Genomic DNA, 12,350 nt, shown 5'->3' on the forward strand with positions numbered 1-12,350 from the left:
AGAGACTTCCTGATTTGTAGCTGAGCCACTTCTATACCAATGGTATTTTTTCTGTGGATATAGTATTCATCACTGGATACATTCCTGACTGCTTTTCAGCATGGCTATATTTCTGTGCTTGACATTCAAAACAAGCTTTGGAAAGGGAGGAAAAATATGCTCAGTTGCACAAAGCAAAACCTGCAAGCACAGGGAATGAAATGTTATAGCCTGGTGCAAATCCCAAACTCCCATCTGCTGAGCAATAGGGAAGATTATGCCTCAAGCAGAAAGAAACACAGTGATACACTCAAGAGGTTATTGTCATCAATCAATCATTCTCAGAAAACACTAATTTCTTATGCTGCTTTGGAGTTTCACCCTTGTGTGTCACCTAATATGTAACAAGATTCTTATATGCAAGGGATCAGCTGGGAAATGGTATGAAAATTCTGCCCAGTAGCCCAGAGCTGCAGTGCTCAAGTCTCATGCCTACCTGAGCATTCTCAAGTTGTCTTTCTGCTTGCAGTTTCTCTTCAAGTAATTTCTGAAGAGACTCTTTCACTTTTTGCTCATAGGTCTGCTTTTGATCTTCTAGCTCCAGGACAATCCATTTTAAGCTCTTCTTTGAATAACTCTAGACAAAACAACAGAAAACTAGGAAATGATTCCTGTTTTTAAAATATTGGGTTGGATCCAACCTATACCAGGGGGAACAACTTCCAGAGGTCTGGAGGCTATATCCACCCTAAGACCTAAGAAAGCTGCATCCATTCCTCTGATGCCTCCAAAACCAAGATATCCCCACAAATGGTCAACAGATTTTTGAGGTTTTTTTAAAAAGTGCTTTTAAGATCATGTTGAATTGTTTTAATTGCCATTTTTAAACTGTAATAGTTGTTAATACGTTTTAAACTGGTTTTAGTAGAATTCAAAGATATAGCTGTGTTAGTCCGTAAAATCAGTATATAGAGATCTTGTAGCACTTTTGAAACTAACTGAAAAAGTTGGCAGCATTAGCTTTCGTAGATGACAAAAGCTCATGATGCCAAGTTCTTTCTTTCAATCAGTCTCAAAGGTGCTACAAGATCTCTCTACATACTAGTTTCAGTGTTAATAGTTTTCATTTTAATGTTGCTTTTTTGTATATTTTAACCATATTATACTTGTTTTAACATGTAAGCCCTAGTTTTTGGGAAAAGGTAGAATGATGATTACGAGGAACATGATGGTGATGACTGCACTCTTTCTGAGTTCTGTTGGTTATTCCACCCTATTCTTGGATCTGGATTGCTTTGGGTCCAAGGGCCTTTTTTCCAAAACCAGGAGTGATTGTATCATGGATCCATGCCAGGTCATTTCCCCTTGCCAATTAGCAGGAAATGTTGGAGATTTTATGTCACATTTTGGGGTATGTGCATGGCACGGCTAATGATAAAGGACATGGATCACACAGGGCAGAATTTGGGTTCAGGGTGGGGATGTCCACATTTTGTCCATCTCCAGTTTAGGCTCACAGAAATCCACAGAACATCAGTCATGACCAAATTAACTTTTACAGACTTCACTGGAATTAAATCACAGTTTAACAGTTTGAGTCTAACTCATTAAAAACAATAGGAGCCATAATTTATCGAGTTAAACATCTTGTCCTGGCTGATTTTTTGCACTGAGCAATGTAGTAAACTCATTTAGGGGTATTTGTTCCATCATTCCCATTAACAGGAGATTAAAATTGGAGAACAGCAACAACATTTTAAACAGTCACACCTTAGGAAGTTCTTTACTTTTAATATAGTCCGGGGATGGCCAAGAGATTTATATTTCAAAACACTTTTATCCAGCCACCAAAACTGTAATCGTGGCATAATTATAAAAAAACAACAGGTGCTGCTGATATTATGTGTAAAGAAAAGCAGTGATGAGCCTCCTTATTAATTTCATGCAAAAGGTTAGTATACTGCTCTCTCATGCACTTTCTAGACAGTCAAAGGAGTATTATAGACCTCTTAGGGTGACTTTTCAACAGTGACTGTGTTCTGCTGGTGCGTGTGGAACAAAACAAGCATATTTTAGTTTAAATCTCTTATTGCCTAGCTAGAAGAATTCCATCTTTTTAGAATGGGAAACTCCCCCCAAAAATATCTTGGAAAGATGAAGGAATAGTGTTATAAGGTCAGATGGACATTCATCAGGTGTTGTACTAGAAACACAAATGGGCCAGATTTGTGTTCAGAGGCTGATGTTGACCACTCCTGAGCCATGTTATTATACACCTTATCTGTAACAGATATGCAAGTAACCGAGAAGAACCTGCAAGAATGCCGAAGTAGGCCATGCCTGATATAAATGTCCAAGTTATCTCAGCTTTGAAAAAATAAGTCCTCTTTTTTGATCCAAAGATGTTACCTGAGTGCAAATCTGCAGTTGATTCTCCAAAGTATCCAGTCTGCACTTGAGTTTGTCTTCATTTAACTGACCCTGACAGGAAAAGAAAGTTGAACATTTTCTATCATCACATTCCAATAATTGGTCAGCAAATGAAAATGTACAAATATACAAATATGATGGCTTGGGCACACATGGCTTTTGTCATTTTCACTGCCCCTGACATGATAAAAAATAATATGCCCCCATAATAGGGTTTTCTGCTTGCCTCTAGTAGTAATTTTATTATAAAACAAGGTGCTGGTCCTCACCAAACAGTAATACACTTGTGGACATTTCCAATTTTGACTGTTCATCATTTTTGCACATTTATGGGGTTGGTGTGACACACAGTAGGCCCAGGAAACAAAAATGTGCCCCAGACCAGAGATGTAGCTACAGTGGGAGGCAAAATTAAGGCATTGCCTCCACTAATAATAATTATCTTCCCTCAGATGAAATGCTTCTGCATTCCTCAAATTTCTAGCACTTCAGAGAATTGAAAAATCATTCACAGTTAAAACTCTTTTATCTGCGGTGTTTGCATTCCCTGGGTAACTTTGCCTGCACCATTTCTTTGGATGCCTAAACTCTAATTGCTCAGCATTTTTACTGCAATGCAAGAAATCTGGGGCGGATTTTATCAGGGGTGGGGGTGGGAACTGCTATATGGGGGATGCCCTTATTTTACCCCCTTACACCCGTTTCCAAACCTTCCAAAGTTGTCCAGCCCTGATATTTTGCTTCTATTTCATTTTTAGTAATATTAACTGGAGTTTCTTTTCAGACTAATATTACAAGACAGCTGAAACTAAGCATGTCTAAGCTGTACTGATTTTAGTGGTCAGGCCTAAAAGAAATGTTTTCACTCTGCCGTTCATCCCAGTGCTTGATCCATAATGAAAACTAGGACAAAGGAGGAGCTAAACTGAGTTTTAATATAAAACAAAAAAGAAAATATATTGTGGCTAAACACACAGTTAAAGTAATACTTAGTTTGGCCCTAAGAACTGTGTTAAAACTGTGTTGCCCTACAGGTAAGAAGATTCCAGAATCAATGATATGATTAGAACAAAATGGAAGAAAGCAAGTTTTTTGCTGATAAACATTTTCCCCTAGTAGGCAGGAGGTATGCAACACTTATAGGACAGTGGCAGGAAAGTGTCTCAGAGCAGGGCCCTACAACAGAACCATCCACTACCACAATATTCAACAATATTATTGAATATTTTCAAGCTGAGAATGGTTGAATTTGTGGATGCAGAATCGGTGGATAGGGAGGGCCAACTGTAATAAAAAAAAGGGCTCTCTTCGGCTCAAAAAAGCTTGGAAGGGGCATGAGTGTTGCAAAATTTCCTACATCTCCCTCATGGAGGCCATTTGGAGCAATAAATGAAGATTTGGAGGGATGTGCCATGGGGGGAGGAAGTGCTCTCAAAGTTCGCTTGAAAGCCTAACACAACCCATCCACCCACCCACCCTCATTCTATTCTGTTCTTTCCAAAAATAACAAATACTAGTGTAGAGTCTAATATTGGGTTAGAATATTGTTTGCTCTTTCTCTTATGTGAAAAGAATAAAATAACAGCACGGGTTCTAATCTAGATTAATGACTACTAGTGCTACCAGTCAAAAGGTATTGTGCAGCTATTTTGTCTCTCCTTCCATAACAGATATTTTGTAATAAGAAAAAGAAAGAAGGGAGAGAAGGTGGGAAAATATAGGAAGATTACAAATGGAAGATGGCAGTACCTGAACAAGGCAGAGCAACTGCACAATAACAGTCTATTCTGGTTTATTTAAGATTGGTTGATGATCTACACATTAAAGCAGATGCCTGATACTGAAAAACAACTAGCAGCTATGGCCCAGTATAAGATACCTCTTTCTCTCTTTTCCTTCCATGCTGTCAGTTAATTCTGCATATTTAGTGGTGGGGGGAGTAAAGTTTGGATTTAGGGGAAGTGATACACATGAAAATTTATCTTGGTTTGCCCAACACTTCCAGTATATACAGTAGTTGTATTTAGCCTTCTGAAAGTGTAAAAATGGAACTTTGGCTCCCATTTTTCAACATGTAAATTTGTTAGTTTCCTTTTTTATAGCAAGGGAATTCCAACATGCAATGCCTGAATGCTGAGTGCAGGTCATCTGTGTTTTTCTAGGCATGAAAGTATTAGAAACCACCTGCGTTTTGAACAGGATTGTGTTTTTCAGTTGATTAATTTTGCTTCTACATTTGAAATGCCAACTCGCAAGGTTTCTGAACTGCATTCTGTTTTGAAGTCCCAGCAGCAGATTGACTGCTGTTCTGATGGTAAGCAAAAATGGACTGCAGTGGAAATCATCTATCAGAGCAGAAATGCTCAGATATAAAAAGCCTTCACCCACCTGCTGCTAAGCTGAGATCTGATTGCTACTTCCTGTCTACAAGGCTATCAACCTGTTTTTTTGTGCTCCTGTGAAGTGTCACAGAAGTGTTTCACAGAGGAAGTCTCAAAACCCACAATGCACCATACAGGACATTTCTGTTCTGACAGATCTCTTGCTGATCGTATTTTTCACTTGTTTGACAAACTACACTGAACTGCATTTTTTTCTCTGCAAGAGGTGTTTTCTTAAAAACTGTATTTTCAACACTTCCAAAGGCTTCTTTTGTGTGGGTGTACCTTCCAATTGCCTGCCAACCTAGGCAACCCCACGGATTTATTTTTAAAAAAATTTAAATTAAAATTTCAATAAATAACAACAATGCAGGGGAAACATCTCCTAACGAATAAATTGACTCCATGAATTTCATACAGTTTTCTTAGGCAAAGCGCACTGGTGGTTTTGCCAGTTCCTTCTTCCTTATGTGGTGTTTATTGTGCAGTAGAAGTTGTCTCCCTTTTTTGTTCTTCCTCAGACCTTCCCATATTTTCCTACTGCTTCTTCCAATTTTGTTCTTTCCATTAAAAAAAATCTGAGGGGTATACAGACTAGTTTGAATCCAGTTTATCTGAAATATCATGTGTTCCTATATAAGCCTGACCAGGTTTTGATATCTTCAAGGGAGGCTCTCCCTTGTGTCCCATGTGCAGCAGGAGAGGGTGTTCCTAGTGGCTGCTCCCATACGCCCCAGAACTTTTTTCTAGAAAGCCTTGAGCTGCATATTGCCTGTTCTATTAGCATCCAAAAATGTGGAAAACCTCCTGACCACCATTTCTGCTGTGTCTGTAGGATGTGCAGTAAAAAAATGGCTTCCTTCTGGCAGCAGGTGAAGAGTTTGTTTTGACAGGTCTCTGGGAACTGACTGGTTATGAGGACTTTTAATGACAGTGTTATATTGCATTTATTTTTCCCTTTTGAATGGACATGTCTTAAAAATTGTTTTGAATTCTATTGATAATTTAATTATACGTTAACATTTTGTATGATCATAGCTTTTAATGTATTTGCTTTTTGTATAAATGTAACCTAACTTGAGTCCTGGGGCTGAGGAAAAGGGATAACAATTGGTTGAAAGCACCACGAGACTGATTTTGAAAAGCTTTTGATTGAGAGACACACACTGCATTCTGGAGTTTAGAGGTGTTTGATAACACCATCCAATCATAAATTCATCTGTCCTATAGTGGAATATGATTGGATAGTGGAATAATTAGTCTCTCAGTTTTTTGGTATGGTACCCATGAAAACTTGCCTCTTCATTCTCTTTAGAAGGGAGATACATACAACATGTGTGGATGACACCTGTAAGTATCTATGGTTTAGCACTGGAGGCAATAACACAGCACCCACAATCTCAGTATCCTTCAGTGGCATTGTCACTGTTTTAAAGTTATTTAAAATTATTTACATAAGAGGAATACATATGCATATGAATATATGCCTTTCTTATAAAGAAAAAACATAATGATTATTTTCTTTGCATAAAATTACTTGTAATAAACTAATAAAAGTACAGGAATCCTAATGCCTTTGATCACCCAGTTATTTACCAATAAAACATGTTGATACCAACTTTAATACAGTCATCAGGGCTATTTTGTACCTTCCAAGATTTTTCTGCTGCTTGCAGTAGTACGGCTAGAACCTCCTGTAAAATTACCATTTTCTGATTTAGCAGTAGCTCTCGATGTAGTGCCTCCTAGGAATGAAAGAAAGAAATCTGATTCAGCAATGTGTCCAAACGATTTCTAAGCAATCTCAGAATTTATTTACCAGCCCATCTGCTGGGGAAATGATAGCAATGTTAGTGCAAACTGGGCCTTCAAATGGAGGATATTACATAACTGAGGTGCCACTAAAGAGAAGTCCTTATACATCCCACAATGTATTTCCTCATTGGTGGGACACAGAGAAGGGCCTTTTCAGTCTCAATTCTTGGCTAGCATATTCAGAGAGATACGTTAACTCAAGTATGGAGGTCCCATGTCAATTGTGTAGCCCTCCAGGTACATCTGATTTGTAACCATTTTGTATCCAGCATAGCAAATGGTAAAGAATGCTGGACATTTCACTTAAACATCTGGAGAGCCGCACAGTACCAACCCCTAATTTAGAGGAATCTGGTATCTTGGCAGAGAAGTTTAGCTCCTGCATTTCCCAAGCCTCTTTTGGGGCTCCAACTCTTCCAAATCTCTCTCTCTCTCTCTCTCTCTCTCTCTCTCTCTCTCTCTCTCTCACACACACACACACACACACACACACACACACACACATCTTTTATTTGATAAAAACGAATTACAAACAGTAAGCACATTACATAGTACTATATACAAACAACCATACTTACATCCATACAAACAGACAAAGAAATAAACAGCATCCTACCTTGCATAGAAACCTAAAACAAACTACCAAGTGACACAGTGCTTGTGTATTTCAGCTTTATACTCTGACGTTAAGATCTCACAATTCATCACTTATGCTCTTCTTATTATTTCCTTTCTTAATTCTTATTTCATTATTTACCATCCCCTTATATTGGCTTTATATATCACTATCTGTAATCCATCCTTCATGTCTCCCATTCCATAATGCTCCTTAATGTTATAATAATAGTATAATATATTATATCCAGCCATCCACTTGCATGATGCAGTTTTCTATTCCACATCTCCCTCTTTCACAACTACACCACACATATCCCCAAAACACAAGACCACTGCCAGAAGGACCCCACAAGCTTTCAGGGCAGATTTTAGCATGCACAGAAGGGCTGCAGAGAGAATGGGAATCCATTCTGAAAATGACATTTCCACCATTGGTGGATGGACTTGTGGGATTTTATCTGCTATACTTAACACCACTGGGGTCTAAACTGAGAAACGACCACATCAGTAGATGGTAGTCTTTATTTTGTGAAAATACACATGACGCCAAAGCCACACAGTTATCTTCAGGAAGCTCATACTGCTTCCTCAACTCCACCAAATGTTGTTAAACATTTGAGGCAGAATGTTTTCATTAAGTTCCTAAGGACAAAAGCAAAACCTGTTTATGGAAAATTTGAAGTAATGGAAAATCTTGCACTTCAGCATTATTGCCCTGTATTTAATGTCTCAGTTAAGGTCCTCCCTGAAGGCAAGAAAACCTCCCAGTTCTAGAGATTAAAATATCTCTGGAGAAAGAGGGAATTTGTAGTATTACTTATTTATTTAATTTATATTCTGCCCTTCCTCTCAAAGAGCCCAAATGGGATAGTAACTTAAGTAAAACACAATTAAAACCATAACTTTAAGATCACAAATATATGTAAAAATACAGTAACACAATTGACACAAATACAAGAAAAATAAATAAAAACCTGGCACAAATAAATGTATTTTAACTGACACCTAACATCAGCAATGTTAGGGGAAACAAGATTCTCTATCAGGAAGAAGGTGGGTGCTGCCACCACCAATAAGACTCTGCCATGTGTCAGGGTATAATCCTCTTAAATTGTCACAAGTTAGGTTAATACTCACCTTGAGGTAGTTAGAAAGTTGAGTAATTTCCTGAAATAAAAATAAATCTATTTACAGTTCTCATTGAGTTTAATGTCAACATTTGAAAAGGAAGCACTGTGGGTCACTAGTAACATGCCTGCCTTTATCTGAGACTTCTATTGTTGGCCAAATAAGTGCCCAAACATTTTGGGTGTTTTCAGATTAGTGTCTCCTACAACAATTAAAGGGCACTGTACACATTTTCCTCCATAACAAAATTTCTGCAATAAGAAAAATGGCAGAAGAAACAGTGGGAGAACATGGGCGTATTATAAGAGGACAATGATGATGATGTCTGAAGTAAAATTCTAAGAGTGAGCAGAGCAATCAAACAATAAAAGCCTTGCCTTTTATAGACTGAATACATTTTAACTGTCTTTATTAAAGGTGCTTCCAACCAGAGAACTCCTATCATTCACAATCAAAAGGCAGTGTGCTGCTATGCTGTATTTTTCTCTAACAGATAGTCACTGGTAAAACATAAAATACAGAAGAAATGTGAAGTAAAGATTACAATGTCTCAACCTCCCATAAATTTCCATTAACTAGGGAGCATGACTGGATAATAAAGGTTTCTTCTAGAATAGCAATAGCAAATACATTTCTATACCGCTTATCAGTGCACTTAAGCACTCCCTAAATGGTTTACAATGTGTAAGCTAATTGCGCCCAACAAGCTGGGTACTTATTTTAGCGTCTTCAGGAGGGTGCCAGGCTGAGTTGACCCTCATGACCAAAAATCACACTGAATATTTTTAAAAACTGGGGCTGGGGTGGGGGACTTTTTGGGGTGGGTGCTAAGCAAGCCACAGAAGCAGGCTGTACTATGCCCACTCCTTCTCTATAGTAAGGAAGAAAACCAGAGCATGTTTCCGCACTGTCCAGAGATGCTACAATGACTTCCAATGTTAGTGAGGCAGGTAATCTGCTCCACATTTCAGTCAAAGCTTTAATGGAGCTATATAAGGCACTGAGCTCTAACTGTCTAAGGCACTGAACTCTAACAATTCCAACTCCCTGGATAGCTCTTTAAAATGCAGACCTAAACCTAGAATACATTCACTATATCCCTCACGTTGAAGCCACTCTTTACATAGGAGCTGCTGCTGAATTTCATCAACAATTGTGGAGATGACAGGAACCCCTTCCATTACAACAATTTTGGAAATGGTAGCTATGTGACTCCTGGTGTGTTGGAGCATCTCATGTGATCCACAAAGCTGCTCACCCATGGCTTACATTAGACTATTTATACCGCAATAAGAGAAATCCCCAAATATTATTCACTTTTTCTTACTTCCTCAGAGTAGCTTATGTGGTAAAGGAGACAGGTATATAGAAGTGATTATGAAAAGGTGAGATGATTATAGTTCACAGCATTAAATGTGCATTATTCCTAGGATCCATTTTGTGCTGCTACTTAACATAGCTAGTTGTTCTCAATGTCTTAAGGAAACTGGACCATTTAATATTTTCCTCACCTTATCTAAAACTGCTGTTCCACGGCTGAAAAAGAAAACAAATGGAACTTTATTTTCAAGATTTGCAATAATGATACCATAGAAAGGTATTGAAAGTGTCAATACCAAACAATTATTGACAGTGTCAATAGCAATAGCAAGTACATTTCTGTAGCAAGTACATTTCTATACAAATCAAGCAAAAAGCAAAAAACTGAAGAACTCACCACATGAAAAAGCTAAAAAGAGTATAATTGCTACTCAGTTCTCCCAAGTAACCCTCCCAGTGGAATTTTCCACTTTTGCAAGATCTAAAAGATGCACTTCTTGATCAGCTTTGTGATTGATCTGAGATGTTGTAATTCTGTGCAGCATCCAAGAAGGGGCGGTTTTCATACATGTTCATCTGCACAGGTGTGAAGGTTTGGAATGGCTATCACTGAACTTGTTTATGCTACTGTTTTGTGTATGTCATGAACTAGGTCCTTCTGTTCAGGGGCATCATTAGGGGGTGTAGGAATATGGTCTGCACTGGGCAACACCTTAGTGGAGGGTGAACACCTACTGAGACAATCGCTCATCGTCTACCCAAGACTCCTCAGCTGCCCCTCTCCACAAGCCAGGGCACCTCTGCCATTCATCAGCTGTGGCTGCTGGTCAAGGTAGGATTCTGCTGTTGCCTGGCAGCCCCTTCTGGGTCTAGCAGGTCTGCTGGCTGGCTGGAAAAGGGAGGTGCCACAGCCACAGCAGCAGTGATGGTGGGCATGGACTACTTCTATAAAAGGAGGAGGAAAGGAGCCCATGACCACTGTGGTCACCACCATCCACCTTTCCCACCCAGCCAGCAGCCCCACCAGATCCAGAAAAGGGGGCCATGTGGCAACAGCACCTTTTCCAGATGCCTGGCACACCACTGCCAGCCTTGCCCTCTTCTTCCCACCTGCTGCCCTGCCCTTAACTTCCCTCTGAAGCAGAGAGTGCAGGGCAGGACAGTGGGTAGGATTGGAGAAAGGATGTCAGCTGTGGCCACTGGTGATGTGGGGTTCTGTTGCTGCTTGGCTGCCCCTTCTGGGTCTGGTGGGGCTGTTGACCAGGCAGGAAAGAAAGGCAATCTTCTTCTCCCTTTCATACCCAGTGATATTCTCCTTCCTTTCCCACATGGCCAGCAGCCTTGTCAGACCTAGAATGGCTGCCAGGCAGCAGCAGTGTTCTACCCCCACTATGACAGAGGCACCATGGTTGGCAGTTATAAGCCACTTAGACACTGCTAGTTTGGTATGAAGCGGTATATAAATGAAGCTGTTTGTTTTGTTTGTTCTGGCAGAAGGGGATGGCTATGGCCAGCTTGGGGGTAACAGCATGAGTTACTGCAATGGGGTGACACCAATCCTAGTCATGCCACTGCCTCTGTTCTCATTACCACACAGCAATAATTGACAGAAATCTATTTGTCTCTAGCATGGGCTGCACCTGGGACCAACCCTTGATCCCTAAGGGATCATGTTGATGGTCATGCTCAAATTACTATTTTTACATTTTGATTGCTACTATGTTACTACTTTAGTTAACCTAGCACCAAAATATAAAATCCAGCCCTAATATATAAGTAACAAAGCTTTAAACTAAGGCAACAGTGTGTTCCTCATGCAGCTATAAAGGGATTTCTCTATTTGCAGAGGGGTAAATACGTAATAGGATATATTCAAAAGACTACATTTAGAAAGTCCTGAACCAACAACTCTGCAAATAGAGGGAATATATTATCACTAACCAAGTCTGAGTACCGAACCAAAGTTTTTTCTATGCATCTTTTTTTGGCGATAAAACTTTTTAATAACTTAAGAAAGTATCCCCACCAAATTAAAAAACATTTGTCTGCTGAACTGAAATATATTCAGTACTGCTAAAGCCTTAACTGGGGATTCATAAAATATCTCTAATATCATGGGCCATGCTCCCAAGGCAAATGTTAAGATCACTTCTTTACATGCTCAGAAACATCTTGATATCATTAGACAATGTTTCTATAGAAAATTTGTGGATGCACAATGTGACTTATGAAATTAAAGTATCTAACAGTGTTTCTAGAAAGTGACTCTGATGATATTAATGAAAGATTTTGTCCATGTCAATTTAATATTCAATATTGAAAGATAAAAGGTCCAAGAAAATAATGGCACGCACAATAAATATGCTTGCTTACTCTGTCTGTTGGCCTGAGTTTTTCTTTATTGGACTGGATTCCACTGTGGTTTGCGTACCTGTGTGAACATAAATTCAATTTAAGTGCTTTCAACAATGGAGAGTAAAATATTATTTGAGATTTTGGACTCTCAAAATCAGTTAAATATGGCAGAAACTGGTGTGTGTGTGTTTGTGTGTATTTAAAAATTTAAAAAATCCTACCATTGTTTTATTATTTTAATGTATATTTTATTTCTGGAAACAATACCAAAAGAAAAAATAAATTACTTATAATTTAGAGTTTTCAGGATGAAAACAATTGTCA

General features: G+C 38.8%; 1 protein-coding gene across 3 annotated transcripts in view; it reads right to left on the bottom strand.

Moving 5' to 3' along the window:
* TRAF3IP3 (TRAF3 interacting protein 3) overlaps window positions 1-12,350 on the bottom strand; it is a 43,619-nt gene that overhangs the window by 17,072 nt on the left and 14,197 nt on the right. For all 3 annotated transcript variants that reach the window (XM_089514432.1, XM_089514433.1, XM_089514434.1), the window contains exons 4-9: window positions 12,045-12,102; window positions 9,863-9,887; window positions 8,361-8,390; window positions 6,440-6,535; window positions 2,389-2,460; window positions 476-616 (exon numbers count right to left, since the gene is read on the bottom strand). In XM_089514432.1, coding sequence (XP_089370558.1) covers window positions 476-616; window positions 2,389-2,460; window positions 6,440-6,535; window positions 8,361-8,390; window positions 9,863-9,887; window positions 12,045-12,102 — 422 coding nt within the window. The remainder of the gene's footprint in view (window positions 1-475; window positions 617-2,388; window positions 2,461-6,439; window positions 6,536-8,360; window positions 8,391-9,862; window positions 9,888-12,044; window positions 12,103-12,350) is intronic.

This window comes from Sceloporus occidentalis, unplaced genomic scaffold, assembly GCF_023333645.1.
Source record: "Sceloporus occidentalis isolate IW3139 unplaced genomic scaffold, rSceOcc1.0.p SCAF_3, whole genome shotgun sequence".
Lineage (NCBI taxonomy): Eukaryota > Metazoa > Chordata > Lepidosauria > Squamata > Phrynosomatidae > Sceloporus > Sceloporus occidentalis.